The sequence below is a fragment of the Carcharodon carcharias genome, chromosome 7, assembly GCF_017639515.1.
Source record: "Carcharodon carcharias isolate sCarCar2 chromosome 7, sCarCar2.pri, whole genome shotgun sequence".
NCBI lineage: Eukaryota > Metazoa > Chordata > Chondrichthyes > Lamniformes > Lamnidae > Carcharodon > Carcharodon carcharias.
The window spans coordinates 87507328-87525376 of NC_054473.1; the positions used below are offsets into that span (position 1 = coordinate 87507328).

General features: G+C 48.4%; 2 protein-coding genes across 9 annotated transcripts in view; one reads left to right on the forward strand and one right to left on the reverse strand.

Annotated features, from left to right (window-relative positions):
• The window catches only part of LOC121280211 (methyl-CpG-binding domain protein 4-like), a 28935-nt gene extending 26995 nt beyond the window's left edge, over positions 1–1940 (reverse strand). For 5 of the 7 annotated variants that reach the window (XR_005943565.1, XM_041191965.1, XM_041191961.1 and 2 more), the window contains exon 1: positions 1461–1940. The gene's annotated coding sequence lies outside the window, so the exon portion shown is untranslated. The remainder of the gene's footprint in view (positions 1–1460) is intronic. The other 2 variants (XM_041191963.1, XM_041191962.1) reach the window with 1 other exon arrangement.
• A 43-nt stretch (positions 1941–1983) lies between these two features.
• ift122 (intraflagellar transport 122 homolog (Chlamydomonas)) overlaps positions 1984–18049 on the forward strand; it is a 171980-nt gene continuing 155914 nt past the window's right edge. For both annotated transcript variants that reach the window (XM_041191120.1, XM_041191121.1), the window contains exons 1-4: positions 1984–2118; positions 3519–3585; positions 4673–4757; positions 15548–15626. In XM_041191120.1, the coding sequence (XP_041047054.1) occupies positions 2060–2118; positions 3519–3585; positions 4673–4757; positions 15548–15626 (290 nt within the window). In that variant the 5' untranslated portion in view covers positions 1984–2059. The remainder of the gene's footprint in view (positions 2119–3518; positions 3586–4672; positions 4758–15547; positions 15627–18049) is intronic.

The window sequence follows — 18049 nt, forward strand, 5'->3', positions numbered from 1 at the left end:
GAGACGGGGGGGGGGGGGTGGTGGTGAGACGGGGGGGGGGGGTGAGACGGGGGGGGCGGGGTGGTGAGACGGGGGGGGGGGGGGGTAGTGAGACGGGGGGGTTGAGGGGGGGGTGTGTGGGTGTGAGACGGGGGGGGGGGGGGGGGGAGGAGAGGAGACGGGGGGGGGGGTGGAGATGGGGGGTGGGGAGAGGGGGGGAGGAGAGGGAGGGAGGGGGGGGAGGGGCCGGACGGGGGCCGGACCGGGGCGAGGGAGGGGGACGGACCGGGGCGAGGGAGGGGGACGGACCAGGGCGAGGGAGGGGGACGGACCGGGGCGAGGGAGGGGGACGGACCGGGGCGAGGGAGGGGGGGTGGACGGGGGGAGACGGGAGCGAGGGAAGGGGGGGACGGGGGCGAGGGAAGGGGTGACGGGGCCGAGGGAAGGGGGGGGACGGGGGCGAGGGAACGGGGGGGGGACGGGGGCGAGGGAAGGGGGGGGACGGGGGCGAGGGAAGGAGGGACGGACGGGGGGGCAAGGGAAGGGGGGGGCGGGCAGGGGGGCGAGGGAAGGGGGGGCGGGCGGGGGGGCGAGGGAACAGGGGGCAGGGTGCGGGGCGGGCAGTGTTGGGGGCAGACGGGGAGTGGGTGGGCGCAGACGGGGACAGGGAGGGGAGGAGACACGTCAGGGGTAGTGTGATGTGGGGGAAAGATGAGACGCGATGGGGTGGAGCAGTGCGACGGGGGGGGCGGGGCAGTGCGACGGGGGGGCGGGGCAGTGCGACGGGAGGGGGGGGCAGTGCGACGGGAGGGGGGGGGGGCAGTGCGACGGGAGGGGGGGGGGGGCAGTGCGACGGGAGGGGGGGGGCAGTGCGACGGGAGGGGGGGGGGCAGTGCGACGGGAGGGGGGGGGCAGTGCGACGGGAGGGGGGGGGCAGTGCGACGGGAGGGGGGGGGCAGTGCGACGGGAGGGGGGGGGCAGTGCGACGGGAGGGGGGGGGCAGTGCGACGGGAGGGGGCGGGCAGTGCGACGGGAGGGGGGGGGCAGTGCGACGGGAGGGGGGGGGCAGTGCGACGGGAGGGGGGGGGCAGTGCGACGGGAGGGGGGGGGCAGTGCGACGGGAGGGGGGGGCAGTGCGACGGGAGGGGGGGGGCAGTGCGACGGGAGGGGGGGGGCAGTGCGACGGGAGGGGGGGGCAGTGCGACGGGAGGGGGGGGGCAGTGCGACGGGGGGGGGGGGGGCAGTGCGACGGGAGGGGGGGGGGGCAGTGCGACGGGAGGGGGGGGGAGGGGGGGGGCAGTGCGACGGGAGGGGGGGGGAGGGGGGGGGCAGTGCGACGGGAGGGGGGGGGCAGTGGGGGGGGAGAAGCGCGACTAGGCGGGAGGAGCAGGGGGACGTTGGGTTTAAGGGTTGTTTGTTGAATGGACAGGATTGAAAATCGCGACTGAGATCATTTCTCTTTACAGCTGCAGCTTGCCTACCAGTTCTGCTGTCATGTTATGCCACGTTCGTCTGACTTGTGTCATCCACACACATCCTCTGTAGCTCATCTACAACCACTCTGCCATGTCCGACATCCCAAATACGCCCAGTCCGACCCCGCTTTCCACCTCCCCTCCCACTTTATCATGGAGAAAAGATCCCTGTAGCTTTTCAGCTTTGATTTCTCTTTATTAAAAGCTCTAAGGCTACAAGTGCTGCCAGTTCTCAGGTTAAATGGTCCGTGGTAAGGGAAAACCAGTTGTCTCCAGCATCATGGAGCCGCCAAGGATTTGAGGAGTAGATTCCGCTACCTCTGGGCAGCTTACAGGAGCTGGAAGAATAACCTGCAATCTCGGCCGTGTTTGGTTTTCCAGGAGATTGTTTATTTACCACAAACTGAGTCGATAGCCCCTCCACACCGCCATTACAGAGCTTCTCAAGATTTCGCGAGATTTCTCCCCCAACATGGCGGCCGCGTTGGGCGGGAGGCGCTGCGCATGCGCCTGGGCCTGGCCGTTGCTCCGGCTGAAGCCCCTAGGCGGCGGGAGTCCGATGCCCCGATAGTCAGGCGGCCTTTCAGTGGGCTAGAACAGGGAGCATGCGGGCTGTTCCCACCTGGATAGACAGGGTACACGACAGGGAGAAGGTCGAGCAGTGGTAAGTAGCTGCCGGACATTCACTCACTCCCTTGGTTACCACATAGCAACGCCGTTTCTAACGTAAACAGGCAGTAATAATACACGGGGTAATAATACACTGTGGGAATCATATCCCGGGGTACTCGTACACTGGATTAAGGTTACACTAGGGGTAATAATACGTTGGAGTAATAATACTCGGGCGGGGGGCGGGGGGAACAATGATACACTGGGCTAATGATACACAGGGAGTATTTTTTTATTTGTTCATGGTTAGCATTTATTGCCCATCCCTGATTCAGTTGGCATTTTTAAGAGTCAACCACGTTACTGTGGGCCTGAAGTCACATGTAGGCCAGACATTCTTTCCCTAATGGACATTAGTGAACCAGGTGGGTTTTTATGACAATCAACAATGGTTTTATCACTAGATTTTAATTCCAGATATTAATTGAATTCATATTCCACCACCTGTCGTGGTGGGATTGGAACCCAGGTATTCAGAGCATTACCCTGAGTTTCTGGATTACCAGTCTAGTGACAATACCATTACTCCACCACTTCCCTATAAATAATAAGTAATAATACATTAGGGGTAATAATACACTGGGGGTAGTAATACACTGGAGGTAACAATATATGGGGGCTATAATACACGGGGGGCAATAATACACTAATCAGTACTCTGGGGGGTAATAATACATGGGGGGCAATAATACCTTTGGTAATATTTCACTGGGGCTAGTAATACACTGGGGAGCAATAATACACTGGGGGCAATAATACTATGTGTAAAACTACTCTGGGGTAATAATACATTGGAGGTGGTAATACACTGTGAGCAACGATACAGTAGGGGCACTAAGACACCAAGGGCCATAATACACTGTGGGCCATGATACATTGGGGGGGGGGGTGCAGTAATACGCTGTGGAAAATAATAAACTCTGGGGGGGCGATAATACTATGTGTAATATTACACTGGGGACAATAATACACTGGGGGCAATAATGCACATGGTAATAATACACTGAGCGGTAATAATAAAATAGGGGCATTAATACCCCGGGGGCATTTATACACTGGGGTCAATAATACACTAGGGGACAAGGATATACTGAGTAGTGAAGGCAACATGCTAGGTAGGCAATAATACATTAGAGGGTTGATCATACACAGAGGGATGAATAATACCTGGGGTGGGGGATTAGTACACTGGGGCAATAGTACACTGGGAGGGGAATAATACGCTGGGGAATAAGACTGGGAGGGGATGGTTATTACTTGGGCGAGGAAAGCTGTCAAATATGTTTGTGTTTGGTATTAATTATTGGAAGTAATTCCTCATTATGATTGCACATCATTAGTTCATTGCTTCTCAGTTTACAAAACTATCTTTTTACTTTAACATTTCTGCAGTATTTATGACATTGCATTCAAACCGGATGGAACTCAACTGATAGTAGCAGCAGGAAACAGAGTTCTGGTATGTTCAATACAATTGTCAGCTTCTTACTTTTCACAAATGTCTGTCCTCATACATCACGCATGACAGTGCTCTCAGTTAGCCCTCTTCATGTTACCATGGGAAGCCAGAACTGGCATTGATCTTGCGGCACAGATATGGTGATGATGAACTGTCCAAGACTGGACATCTCTACCTATATCGTCAGTGATACAGACAATACAGGGTTAGAGCTGGGCATCTCTATCTATATCGTCAATGATACCGACTGAATACAGAGTTAGATCTGGACATCTCTATCTCTATCATCAGTGATACAGATTGAATACAGGGTTAGAGCTGGACATCTCTATATCGTCAATGATACAGACTGAATACAGGGTCAGATCTGGACATCTCTGTCTCAATCGTCAGTGATACAGACTGAATACAGAGTTAGAGCTGGACACCTCTATCTATATTGTCAATTATACAGCCTTAATACTGGGCTAGAGCTGGGCATTTCTATCTGTATCATCAATGATACAGACTGAATTTATGACAGAGTTGAGGATAATTTTTTTCTCAGAGGGTAGCAATCCTTTGGAACTCTTCCTCAAAAGGGTGTGGAAGCAGAGTCTTTGAACATTATTAAGGTAGAGCTCGATAGATTCTTGATTAACAAGGGAGTGAAAGGTTATCGGGGAGAGGTGGGAATGTGGGGTTGAGGTTACATTCAGATCAGTCATGATCTTATTGAATAGCGGCACAGGCTCGAGAGGCCTAGTGGCCTACTCCTGTTCCTAATTCGTACATTTGTATGACCCTGTATTTGGTCTATATTACTAATGATATAGATGGAGATCTCCAGCTCTAACCCTGTATTCAGTCTGTATCATTGACAATATAGATAGAGGTGTCCAGCCCTAACCCTGTATTCAGTCTGTATCACTGATGATAGAGAGAGAGATCTCTAGCTCTAACCCTGTATTCAGTCTGTATTATTGACGGTATAGATAGAGATCTCCAGCTCTAAACCTATATTCAGTTTGTACCATTGATGGTATAGATAAAGATGTAAAGTAACTGTAAAGATCTGAAGTAAAAAATTGTCGCATTGTGTTTCTAGGTATACGATACTTCTGATGGAACTCTCATTCAACCACTCAAGGGACACAGGGACACTGTCTACTGTGTGGCCTATGCTAAAGATGGTAGGTGTACCTAGGAAATCGACAAATATTCCCTGAAGCATTTTATTTTTAATTTGTTTAATTTGACCACTTCCCCTCTCATCCCCTCCACCTGTATCAGTGATATTCATTGATTAGCGTTCAATTTTCTCTCTTAACTACACCCAAGTACAATAGCTCCAATTGACACTCACTCTTTGACAGCTACTCTCTATCAGGAGCATGCTCTGTGTTGTAATTGTGCTGTGATACACAAATCATACTAAGTGAACCCATAGAGAATTTGTCTACTAAAGGCTGAGTGTGAATCCATGGGTTTGGTTGTTGTCTGGTAACTTGCACAAAGTGATCACTTACCAAGCGTGAGCCCAACCAATAGTTGGAATTTTCCATTCTGTTGGCATTGGGCGTCATGGCGGGCGTGAGCAGACGATATGGCGGGAAGGCCAAATATCGGTTTGATGCTGCTGCAAAACCAGTTTGTGATCGTCTGACCGCCCGTCAGTGGCGGCCGAATTCACACTGCTGAACCTTGGGAACATCATTTTAATATATCTGCATATCATTATAAGCCGCCCTCGTTGGAATCATCCCCCCATGTCAAATTTACTGCCCATGTTGGCAGGAAAACATGCCGGTGCAGAACACGTCTTGACAAGTGTGAGGCGCAAAAGTCGGGACTTAACGGCAGGGTCTTGCCCTTGTCTCAGACATCCAAGGAGCAGAAGATGCTGGAGCCCTACAGCAACCAGACCCTGGAGAAACATGTGCATCGCCTGCTGGGTGGATTCTGATAGACATGGCTCTGTCACGAAGCAGCTCACAGAAGGTGGAAAGTCACTGTTGAGAGTCTGCTTCAGGACATCTGTGTCTTGGCCATGGTCTGCTATGGATCATTGCGAGAGGGTGGAGAGGAAGGTCCAGCTGTGAATGGGAGAGATGGGAGAGGAAGGTCTACCAGTTGGGGTGGGAGAAGAAAGTGTAGGTTTGATTGGGAGAGGAAGGCTTAGGGGGGAGCAGAGGGGTGGGAATGATGGTGTCGGGGGGGGTGTGAGGTTAGGAAGGGGGGAGCCGTGGTGTTGGGGGGTCAGTTTTAACGGGGAAGAATGCGGCACCTGAGGAGGTAGGTGTAAGTGGGGAAGAAGGTGTAAAGGATGGAGTTCGGGAGAGGAAGGAGTTGGGGGTGGGGGGGGGGGGGGAGGACTCCGGGGTGGAAGGAGCTCGGAGGGGGGAAGGAGTCCATGGGGAGAAAGTTCGGAGGGCAGGAGGAGTTCGGAGGGAGGGAGGATAAGGTGGGGGGAGGATGCCGAGGTGAATATGCAAGGGAGGGTGTCTGATGACTGCCTCCTGGGTAACGAAATGAAGGTGGGTGAGGTAGGAGGGAATGGTAAGAACGAGAGAGGGTAGAGTGAGCCAGGAGGGTGACGGTGCGATGGTAGTGGTAGAAGGTACGGCGACGGTGGTTGGTGGGGACTCAAAGGCATGCACGCACCCTGGGGATGGGAAAGAGGAGGTTGGGGAGGTCAATGTGGATGGGGGTGGGATTCGCGGGAAGATAGGGAATGTGCATATTCTGCTGGACATCCCGGAAAGAAAAGGGCTCTTGCTGGTAGGTGATAGCGGAGAGATGGAAGGTGATGCCAGGGTGGTCAACAGTGATGGGGGAAAAGACATGGGTGACTGGGGACGGGAAAGGACGAGGGAGCTGAAGACGTACTTCAGTACTACCGTCTTGCGAAATCGAAAGTGAAATGAGCCTCATGTTGGGTGAGAACAGTTGCTGCATGGGAGTGCGATGTGGGTGGGTGGAGTTGTAGGTCAGCTCAGATGGACATCTGAAAGAGAACCCCTACAAGCAGCATTGAAAATGCTCGGGACATTGAGATGAGTGTGATGGAGGAAGGATCCGCGTGCGGGGGAGAGTGCTTGCATGAGGCTTTGAAAGGCCCTGACACATACTCACTTCTCACTCCAGGATCACTCGTGGGCAGGCCACGTGCAGCTGAACTGCTAGTTGGGGGTATGCATGGGAGGGCCCACAAATTCCTGTAAATGAAGCTGAAAGTCACCATGACACATTATTCAGTGAAAGTGAATATATTTTCCAATTATAAAGTGACAAAATGTGTTCACTTGTGATCAGAAATTCTTAACTTTTCTAGGCCTACCACTTCTTCTCAATGCTGCTCTGACATCCGCAGCAAGGGTGGAGACAGCCTATGTAGTGGTTGGCTCTGTTGCCTCTGATGACTTTGGCGGACAGCCTCTGAGATTCCTGACTGGATGACTCTCTTATGATGCCCTAAGGTCCCCGGCCTGACTCTTTGTGGAAAAGGGGCACCTGGAAGGATGTCGAGGTGCCCCGTTTCCCCCTCACGTTGCCACTGCAGGAACTCACCATGACCACCACGATGGAGTGCAGGTCTGCACACATCTCCGCATTCTGCTGGACCAGGGTTTCCATGGTGTCCGCCATCCTTTCCATGGAGACCCCCATACGCACACATATGGGCACCACTTCAGAGAGCAGGCGGATGCACTCCTCTGTATCGTGTGCCACTCCAACAGCTCTGTGTGATGTTGCCCTGTCTTCTGCTGACTCTCTACAATGAGTTGGAAGGGCAAATACAGAGGCTCGTCATCTGACGCGGATCTCACAAATGCCTCTTCCTTAGTGGTCCTCCGATTGCTGGGGAGCTTGGCTGAACCTGCCTCCTCCTACTGCAGACACGTGTCCATGTGGTGACCACCAGATTGTGAACCCGAGCATGTTCTGGGTGGTGGAGGGTTTGGGTAAATGCTTTGATGGGCCTTCCAGGCTGCTTATTTCCAGCTCTTCAATGGAGGAGGTGTCCTCTTTGTTGGAGGTGCGGACCTGGATAGAGGTCACTTGGCAGAGCTGCCTGTGAACCAAAGTAGAAATGATTTGTGCATGGCTGCCGAGTCAAAAGGAGGAGAGAGAGCACTCACGTATGCGTTGAGAGAGGGATGATGTGGTGCAGGATCCTCACGTGGGTGTTCACCGCTGACCTCACCGTCGCTGCAGACATGGTCCATGTCCGCACCAGTCAGCATGATGGCCGCTCCTCAATGTGAGTGAAGGGCCTAATTAGAACCAGAGAACCATAGAAAAGTTACAGTGCAGAAAGAGGCCATTCAACCCATCATGTCTGCGCCAGCCAAAAAGACAAAAAATAAACCAGCTGCTCATTTTAATCCCGCTTTCCAGCACCTGGTCTGTAGCCTTGCAGGTTACAGCACTTCAGATACAGATCCAGGTACCTTATAAATGAGTTGAGCGTTTAAGCCTCAACCACCAACTTAGGCAGTGAATTCCAGATGCCCACTATCCTATGGGTGAAAATGTTTTTCCTCATGTCCCCTCTAATCCTTCTACCAATCACCTTCAATCTGTGCCCCCTGGTAATTGGCCTCTCAGCTAGGGGAACCATGTCTTTCCTGTCTACCCTATCTAGGCCCCTCATAATTTTGTACACCTCAATTAGGTCACCCTTGAGCCCCCTCTGTTCTAAGGAAAACAACCCTAGCCTATTCAATCTCTTCTCTTATGCAGTTTTCAAGCCCCGGCAACATTCTTGTAAATTTCCTCTGCACTCCAGAGCAATAATGTCCTTCCCGTAATGTGGTGACCAGAACTGTACACACAATTCCAGCTGTGGCCCTAACCTGTGTTTTATACAGTTCCATCATTATGTCCCTGCTGTTGTGTTCAATACCTCACCCAATAAAGGAAAGCCATTCCATATGTTTTCTTGTCCACCTGTCCTGCCATTTTCAAGGACCTGTGAACATGCATCCTAAGGTCTCTCACTTCCTTAGCCCCTCTCAATAACTTCCCATTTATTGAGTATTCCCTTGCTTTGTTTGCCCTCCCCAAATGCATTACCTCACACTTTTCCGGATTGAATTCCACTTTCCACTTTTCTGCCCACTCAACCAAACCATTGATATCATTTTGGAGTCGACTGCTATCCTCTTCACTATCAACTATGCAGCTAATTTTTGTGTTATCTGCAAATTTCCAAGCATGTCTCCCACATTTGAGTCTAAGTCATTAATATGTATAACAAACAGCAAGGGCTCCAACACTGAGCCCTGTGGAACACCATTGGAAACTGTTTTCCATTCGCAAAAACATTCATTATCCATTACCATTTGTTTCCTGCTACTGAGCCAATTTTGGATCCAACTCGCCACCTTTCCCTGTATCCCATGAGATCTCACTTTCCTGACCAGTCTGCCATGTGGGACCTTGTCAAATGCCTTACTGAAATCCATGCAGACAACATCCACTGCACTAACTTCAATCCTCCTTGTTACCCCCTCAAAAAACTCTACTAAGTTAGTAAGACATGATCTTCCCCGAACAAAACCATGCTGACTACCCCGATCCATCCATGCCTTTCTAAATGATAGTTTATCCTGTCTCTCAGAATTGTTTCCAATGATTTTCCCACCATTGAAGCCAGACTGGCCGGCCTATAATTTTCTGGCCTATCTCTCACACCCTTTTAAAATAATGATACAATGTTCTCCAATCCTCTTGGACCTTGCTTGTATCTAGTGAGTATTGAAAAATGATCCTCAGGGCATCCACTATTTCTTCCCTGGCTTCCTTCAACAGTCTAGGATACAATCTATCTGGCCCTGGTGATTAATCCACCTTCAGGGATGCCAGTCACTCGAGTACTTCCTCTTTCACTTTGCTTATTGTATCTAATATTTCACACTCCTTTTTAACTAGAATGTCTGCATCATCCCTCTCCTGAGTGAAGACAGAGAAAAGGTAGAATTTTCTGCTCGGCGTGTGGGTGCATGCCCGACACACTTGAGCGTGAAATAGCGCGCGATGACGTTGGGCAAGTGTCCCGATGTCATCGGGCCCTCGTGTGGTTTTTCGGTTGGTGGGCATATGCAAGAGTCGGCAGCACACCCGCTGACAATTAAGAGGCCTATTAAGGCCATGAAAGCAGCAATTGATGGCGATTTTCCACTGCCCATCCAATGTTATGGTTGGCGGGCAGGCGAATTGGCCAGACGGCCTTTGCATTTTTGAGGAAACCTCATCCAAGGGCGGGATGCGGTTTCCATGATTAATTTTAAAAAAGATTAAAATGTGTTGGAAAAAGTTTCATCATCAGTATATTGAGGTGTCTCATTCTGACATGTGGACACTTTTTCCTGATTTTACATTCTGTTTTTATTGATTTTAAATTCGTCAAACTCCCTTAGATATCCCTTAGCTGCTATCTGCCTTCAAGGAGCTTTCCTTCCATGCTCTCCTGCCCCCGCACTGACTTCAGCTTTCGACCTCCTCCCGCCCCAGCCCTGGCAGTGCTGAGCCTGTCAGTGTGCCTTTCACGCTGGCTGCATGTTAATGGGCCAGCCAGTGTGAAATTGAGGTTGGGGGCCGATCACGGTCAGTGGTTTGTTCCCCGGCTTCTCTTGGGCCCGCCGACCCGAAAATTCTGCCCAAAGTACTAATTGAGAACCCTGCCCACATCTGCATCAACCCACAAGTTACCATGTACATCTCTGATAGGCCCTACCTTTTCCTTAGTTATTCTCTTACTCTTAATGTACTAGTAAAACATCTTTAGGATTTTCTTTGATTTTACCTGCCAATATTTTTTCATAAGCTCTCTTTGCTTTCCTAATTTCCATTTTTATTTCACTCGTGCACTTTCTATACCCCTCTAGGCTTTCCACAGAATTAAGTCCTTTGTGATTGTCATAAGCTTTCTTTGCCCTCTTTATCTTGATCTGTATGCTTCTGGATAACCAGAGGGGCTCTAGATTTGGCAGTATCACTCTTTTTCTTTGTGGGGACACGTCTACACTGTGCCTGCAGAATCTCATCTTTGAATGCCTTGACACAGTTTTCCTTCTAATAGCTGTACCCAGTCCACCCTCATCAGCTCACCTTTGTAAAATTTGTCTTCCCCCAATTTAGAACTTTTATTCCTGTACGATCTTTGTCTTTTTCCATAATGATGCTAAATCTAACTATATTTTGGTCACTATCTCCAAAATGGTCACCCACTGCTACTTCATCCACTTGCCCAGCTTCAGTTCCTAAGACTAAATCTAGAATTGCTCCCCCTCTTGTTGGGCTTGTAACGTGCTGGCTGAGAAAGTTCTCTTGAATGCAGTTCAAGAATTTTGTGCCCTTTGTGTCCTTCATCTGCTCGTATCCCAGTTGATATTAGGGTATCCCAGCCATTAGTGCCATATTGTTTTTTCACGCAGAAATCTGTCTATGTATTTGCTCTTCTAACTCCCTTCTACTCTTTGGGGGTTTATAGTATGGCTGCCTCTTTTTTATTTCTGAGCTCAACCAATTTGGCCTCATTTGATGCTTCATTTAGCATATCATCCCTCCTCACAGCTGTAATTGATTCTTTAACCAATAATGCTACAGCCCCATCTTTTTTATCCCCCCTTCCTATCCTGCTTGAAAACTCCACATTTAGGGATGTTGAGCTACCATGTTTGCCCCTCATTAAGCCAAGTTTCCATTCTAGCGATGATATCATACTGCCATGTATCCATCTGTGTCCTCAGTTTACTGGCTTTATTTACTATGCTCCTTGTATTTATACATATACCTTTTAACACTCCAAATTTCTGTGCTGTACACTTTTTAACCTGTGCTGTTTCTGCCTTTCAGAGTGACTCACTAATTCTCCATTTCCTGTTCCCTGCTCTGATTTGCTCTCAGATTCCCACCCCCCTGCCAATCTAGATTGACACCCCCCCCCCCCGCCCCTCAACAGCACTAGCAAATCTCCCTGTGAGGATATTTGCCCCAGTCCTGTTCAGGTATAGGCAGTCCAGCTTGTACAGGTCCCACCTTCCCCAGAACCGGTACCAATGCCTCAGAAATCTGATGCCCTCCCTCCTACACCAGCTTTCCAATCACATGTTTATTCGTTCAATTTTCCTATTTCTATTCTCACTTGCATGTGGGACTGGGAGTAATCCTGAGATTACTACTTTAGAGGTACTGCTTTTCAATCTCCTTCCTATTTCCCTAAAGTCTGCTTTCACGACCTCATCCCCTTTCCTACCTAAGTCATTGGTACGAACCTGGACCATGACCTCTGGCTGATCACCCTCCCCAGAAGAATGTCCTACAGCCACTCTGTGATATCTTTGAACCTGGCACCAAGGAGGCAACATATCATCTTGGAGTCACGTCTATGGCCACAGAAATGCCTGTTTGTTCCCCTAACTAATGAATCCCCTATTACTACTGCTCTCCCCCTCTTTCTCCCCTCCTGTACAGCAGAGCTGCCTGTGGTGCCACAAACTTAGCTCTGACAGCACTTCTCCGAGGAACCAGCGCCCTCACCGGTATCCAAAATGGAAAACCGATTGGTGAGCAGGACCCCAGGGGGCTCCTGCACTACCTGCCTAATTTTCTTGGACCGCCTGGGGTTACCCATTCCCTTTCTGTCTCCAGGCTCTTAAGCTCCAATGTGACCACCTCTCTGAATGTGCTATCCACATGGCTCTCAGACTCATGGAAGCGCCACATGACTCCAGCCATCGCTTGAGCTCCGAAACACGGAGCTCAAGGTTCTGCAGCTGGTGACACTCCCTGCACATGTGGTCATCTAGGACACTGGTAGTGTTCACAGTTTGCTACATATTATAGGACACGCATTCCATACAACCAAGTTGTCCTATGGCTTCAATTTACTTCCCTTACATTTACTTTATTTTACTTTCATTTACTTATGCAACTTTATTTTACCTGGCCTCGACTTAATTTTAATTTTCACTGCTTGTGTTTCTTTCTTAAATGTAAGTAGCCCTTCTTTTAAAAAGAATGTGCTTTTCTAATTCTCAGCTACTTGATGACAATCCCTAACAGCAGTTTTTTACCAACCAATGAACTTATGTTCCTCCTGTGATGTTAGCTGCTAGGTGCTGCTGACTGCCTGGCTCGGGGTTCTCCTATTGCAATCTCCTTTGGTGCTGCTGACTGCCTGGCTCGGGGTTCTCCTCTTGCAATCTCCTTTGGTGCTGCTGACTGCCTGGCTTGGGGGTTCTCCTCTTGCAATCTCCTCCAGGTGCTGCTGACTGCCTGGTTTGGGGTTCTCCTCTCGCAATCTCTAGGTGCTGCTGACTGCATGTCCCAGGGTCCTCCTCTCTCATTCTCCTCTAGGTGCTGCTGACTGCCTGTCTTGTGGTCGTCCTTTCTCACTCTCCTCTAGGTGCTGCTGACTGTCTGTGTCTGGTCCTCCTCTCGCACTCTCCTCTAGGTGCTGCTGACTGCCTGACTCGGGGTCCTCCTCTCTCACTCTCCTCTAGGTGCTGCTGACTGCCTGACTTGGGGTCCTCCTCTTGCACTGTCCTAATGTGGGCCACTTTACCCCGGTCTAGGACTTCTCCATGCTGTTGTCAGTCAGCTTCTCCTGCATGAAAACAGATGGAGAGAGTGTGAACTGGAAACATGGCACTGCATGGAATGTTTGTGTGGTGAGTGGAGCCATAGATGGGATGAGGACACACCTCCAGAGGATATGAACCTGATGGAGGTGTGAGGTTGTATGTGAGAGTTAATGGTGTTGTCCCTTGAGGTGTGAAATCCCTGTGGATGTGTGATGGGTTTGTGAGTGTGTGAGCAACGAGAAGAGAGATTTATCCTGGCGCAATGGAAGAGATCATTCATGCTCTTTCTGCACTGGGTGACTGTCCTCTTTTGCAGGTGTTGGCGCTGATCGCCGCTGCCACCGCCTCCCACGCTGGATTGGTGACCTTGCTTGCTGGTCTCCACCCAGAGTGGGGGTAGAAGACATTTTGGGGGCCTCCACTGCGTCCAGTAGGCACTGGAGGGAGGTGTCGCTAAACCTGGGGGCAGCATGTTTCCTTCCTTTGGCAGTTATCAGTTCACAGCAGCTTCCTATCCCTTTGAAGAGTGCTAACTCTGTGCAGGGGCAGCCTTTAAATATGCTGCCCAGGTTACTGAAGGCCTGAGGTGAATGACGACGCCCTGCCAGCGACCCGGTGTGTTTCCCAGGAATGCATGATTAATAAAGCAGGATTGGGATGATTCCGTGTGAAAAGCTGCCATAGTGGCCGGAGGGAAAAATATCCTTTTCCCGCCCACTACCGCACTTTGTGCAAATCTGGGATGATACGCCCAATGTGTTAGCAGAGCATTCAGCCATTTGGGACATCACAGCCAAGTCTGTTCCTGGCCTTATTCAAAATATAAACATCTGCTTTCCAGCAAGTGTACTGGATAATGATCAACCGCAAGACCTCCAACTTATTTCCTTTCAGGAGTGTTGAGGCCAATTGTAATGCGCTAACAGTTTCTCGAAACAAGATTCAGCACAAATTGACAATTGAATTGGGAGGCTGCTGGCCTGTATTTTCATTCCCAACACAGCCATTGAGACCACAATTTGACCCTGAATTAAGTTTAACAATGTCTTTTATTGAAAATTTCTTTTCTGTTCTGCTTTCTCACCATAATGATTTTCATTGCTACATTATATTGCAGGCAGTTAACCCATTCTCAGGCCCTTAATGCTGTGCAATTGGCTATAAGGAGATTGTACTCCCAGAACTGGCCTGCAAGGTTTTATCAATTTAAAAAAATTGCATTCTATCTTTAGGCAGATTTACTTAGTACTAACTTGTGATATCATGGCTTGTATAAGGAGCCCAGTAATGAATGAGTGAGCAGATATAAAAACAAAAAATGCTGGAAAAACTCAGCAGTTCTGACAGCATCTGTGGAGAGAAAGACAGAGTTAACATCTTGAGTCCGTATGACTCTTCTTCAGAGCTAAAAGGAAGTAGAAATGTGGTGAACTATATACTGTTTGAGTGGGGTGGAACAGGTGAAGCTAGATAGAAGGCTACCGATAGGTGGATGCATGGATGAGAACCCATCCTTACCTTTTTTTGATCCCCTTTTTTCAATATTCATTTTTATTTTCAAATTTAATTTTTTTCCCACTTAGTTTTATTATTATTTTTAAAATTTATTTCCATTTTTATTTATTATTTTATCCCCAGCTTTTAGCCTATTTTCGATCTTTTTTCCCACCACTGCCTCCTCCCCCCACCCCACCCCCACCAGGGCCATCTCGCTTGTTCATAAAAATAAAAACAATAAAACTACGGATGCTGGAAATCCAAAACAAAAACAGAATTACCTGGAAAAACTCAGCAGATCTGGCAGCATCGGCGGAGAAGAAAAGAGTTGTCACTTGTTCATGTTGTTCTTTGCAGAGTTGTCCTTTTTACCCTTATCCTGCTATTACCACATTCTGCCTTCTACTCCTGTTGTTACCATTAGCATCTCCTTTAGCCAGTACCACCGCATTAACACCCCTTTGACATTTTGTTTATGACATCTTTTGCAATCTCTCCTTTGCCTTCACCTATCACTGACCTTCTATCCAGCTTCACCTCTGCCACCCCCTTAAACAGTATATATTTCACTACATTTCTACTTCCCTTTAGCTCCGAAGAAGAGTCATCTGGACTCGAAACGTTAACTCTGTCTTTCTCTCCGCAGATGCTATCATACCTGCTGAGTTTTTCCAGCATTTTTTGTTTTTGTTTCAGATTTCTAGCATCCGCTGTATTTTGCCTTTATCTGAATGAGCGTATATGTTGGGGTACCACCCACTCATGATGGCAATAGCATTTTATTCAAGACTCACCCTGCTTTGAACCTGCAATTTTGAAACTCGGATTGTTACCAGTTTGAGAATGAAATTTAGCTTTTTTTTTTCTGAATTAATTTACCACAATCTTCTTAGGTAAGCGATTTGCATCCGGTTCCACTGACAAGAGCATTATAATCTGGACCTCTAAACTAGAAGGCATCTTGAAATATACGTGAGTTTATTTTTATTTGTTTCCTTTTCTCCAAAACTGATCATTGTGAAGCTCTTGAAAATACTTTTACATCAAAGTGAAAAGCAAATCTGATTTAAAAGCTGGTGCAATTTAAACTATTATTGTATCCCTGTTTACAAATGAACAGAAAAAAAAAGAAAAAGAACCACTATCTTTCGCTTAGCATTGCTTACAGGTCCAGGAGAAAGTGGGACGGCAGGTGGAAGGAGCAAAGGACAAGTGATCGGCAAGAGCTGAAGCTCTCCAAGGAGCAGTGACCCTAGGAATGTAGGGCCAAAACTGGGTGTTGTGGGGGATGTGTGTGTGGCGGAGAGACGCAAGCAGTACGAGTCGGTGGGTAAGTTAGTTAGTAAGCTGGACTAGTAATCCAGAAATCTGGACTAATCATCTGAGACATGAGTTCACATCTCACCTTGGCAGCTGGGGACCTAGAATTTAGTTAATTAAATGAATTGCTATAAGAAGCTAATATCAGTAATGGAGACCATGGAGCTACTGGCAAGTCATTAAAAGACCCATCTGGTTCAGTAATGTTCTTTAGGGAAGGAAATCTGTCACCTTTATCTGGTCTGGCCTAGGTGTGAATCCAGATACGCAGTGGTCTTTAAAGCCCTTTGAAGAGTCCTAGCAAGTCACTTAGTTGTATCAAACCACTATGGAAAAGCCCAGTGAGAATAAAATTGGCCAGACAACTCAACATTAACCTAGGGACTGGACAGGACAGAGGCGAATCCAGCCCAGTCAGTCCTGCAACGTTTTCTCACTAGCACCTGCGGACTTGTGCCAAAATTGGGAGAGCCATTCCACAGTCAAGCACAACCTGACATAGTCAAATTCACAGGATCATACCTTGCAGTCAAATTCCCAGACTCGTCCATCACCATCCCTGGGTGTATCCTGTTCCACCTGGAGAATAGTGCCATCAGAGATGGCAGCAGAGTGCTAGGCAGTCTGGAGGAAGTGGGAATCTTCAACATTGAACCCCAAAAAGTCTCATCAGCAAGGAAACCTCTGCTGATTATCAGCTACTGCCCTCCCTCAACTGATCAGTGCTCTTCCATGGTGAGCATCACTTAGAAGAAGCACTGAGGGTGGCAAGGAGAGAGAATATACTCTGGATGAGGGACTTCAATGCTCATCACCAATGGTGGTGTGGTAGCACCACTACTGACTGAGCTTGCCAAGTTTTGAACGACGTACCTGTCAGTGGTGAGAGAACCAACATGAGGGAAAATTCTACTTGACCTTGCCCTCACCAACCTGCCTGCTATAGTGCATATATCCATGACAATATTGATAGGAGTAACCTATGTAATGAGGCTGGCTTCTGGGCAGGGCATTTGTTTGAAAAAAATTGATGCACACTGTGGCATTGAAAAAAATCAATTTGCATTTATAAAGCGCTTTTCATGACCACCGAATGTCTCAAAGTGCTTTAAACCCTATGAAGTACTTTTAAAGTTTGTAACAGTTGTAACGTAGGAAACACGGCAGTTTGCACACTGCAAGATCCCACAAAAACAATGTGATAATGACCAAATAATCTTTTTTTTGTAATGTTGATTGAGGGATACATTTTGCTTGAGGATAATTGGCTCCACGGATGATTATCCTGCTGTTCTTCGAAATAGTGCCATGGGAGTTTTGCATCCACCCGAGGAGGCAGGCAGGACCTTGGTTTAATGTCTCATCCAAAAGATGGCACCCCCCAACAGTGCCGTACTCCCTCACTGCTGCACTGGAATTTCAGTGTACATTTTTGTGCTTAAGAACCGGGCCAGAACTTTGTCACTCAGGTGAATGTGCCACCAAATGAGCCACGACTGGCACACAAACTGCATAGTGTGTGGTGAAACACAGATTTCTTGGTTTGCCACCCAAAACTCCATCTCACAAACCATCATCCCTTCGAAAATATCGGGGCTATTATTTCTAAAAGTTTCTTCACCATGTGGTTGCAGGAAAGACAAATATATAACATAAAGTCCATAATTAATGACAAGGACATCAATTATATTGCTGGTGAAGAGGACATTCAGTAGAGCACATACCTCCACCATGCTGTGCTAACTCACCATTATTACAGTTATGCAGCTCTTCCTTGAGGCTTTTACCTGACTGGTTAATGCTCTGTAACTACAAGGCTGAGAAAAGAAATCTTTTTATCATGAGTTTCCATTTCACTGAGGAGGTGGCCAATCTGCATCCAACAACCTGCTCTGAAAACTTTGCTCACAATTTGGCAGCTGTGACAAATTTCACCACGGAAGCTGAGATGATCCACAACATTGTAAAAAGTCATTTCGCCCTATGTAAATAGATGGCTCCTTTAAAAAATTCCAGGATCCAGATCCCACATCTTCACAAAAACTGATCAATTCTTCCTTGGGCCATATCCTATC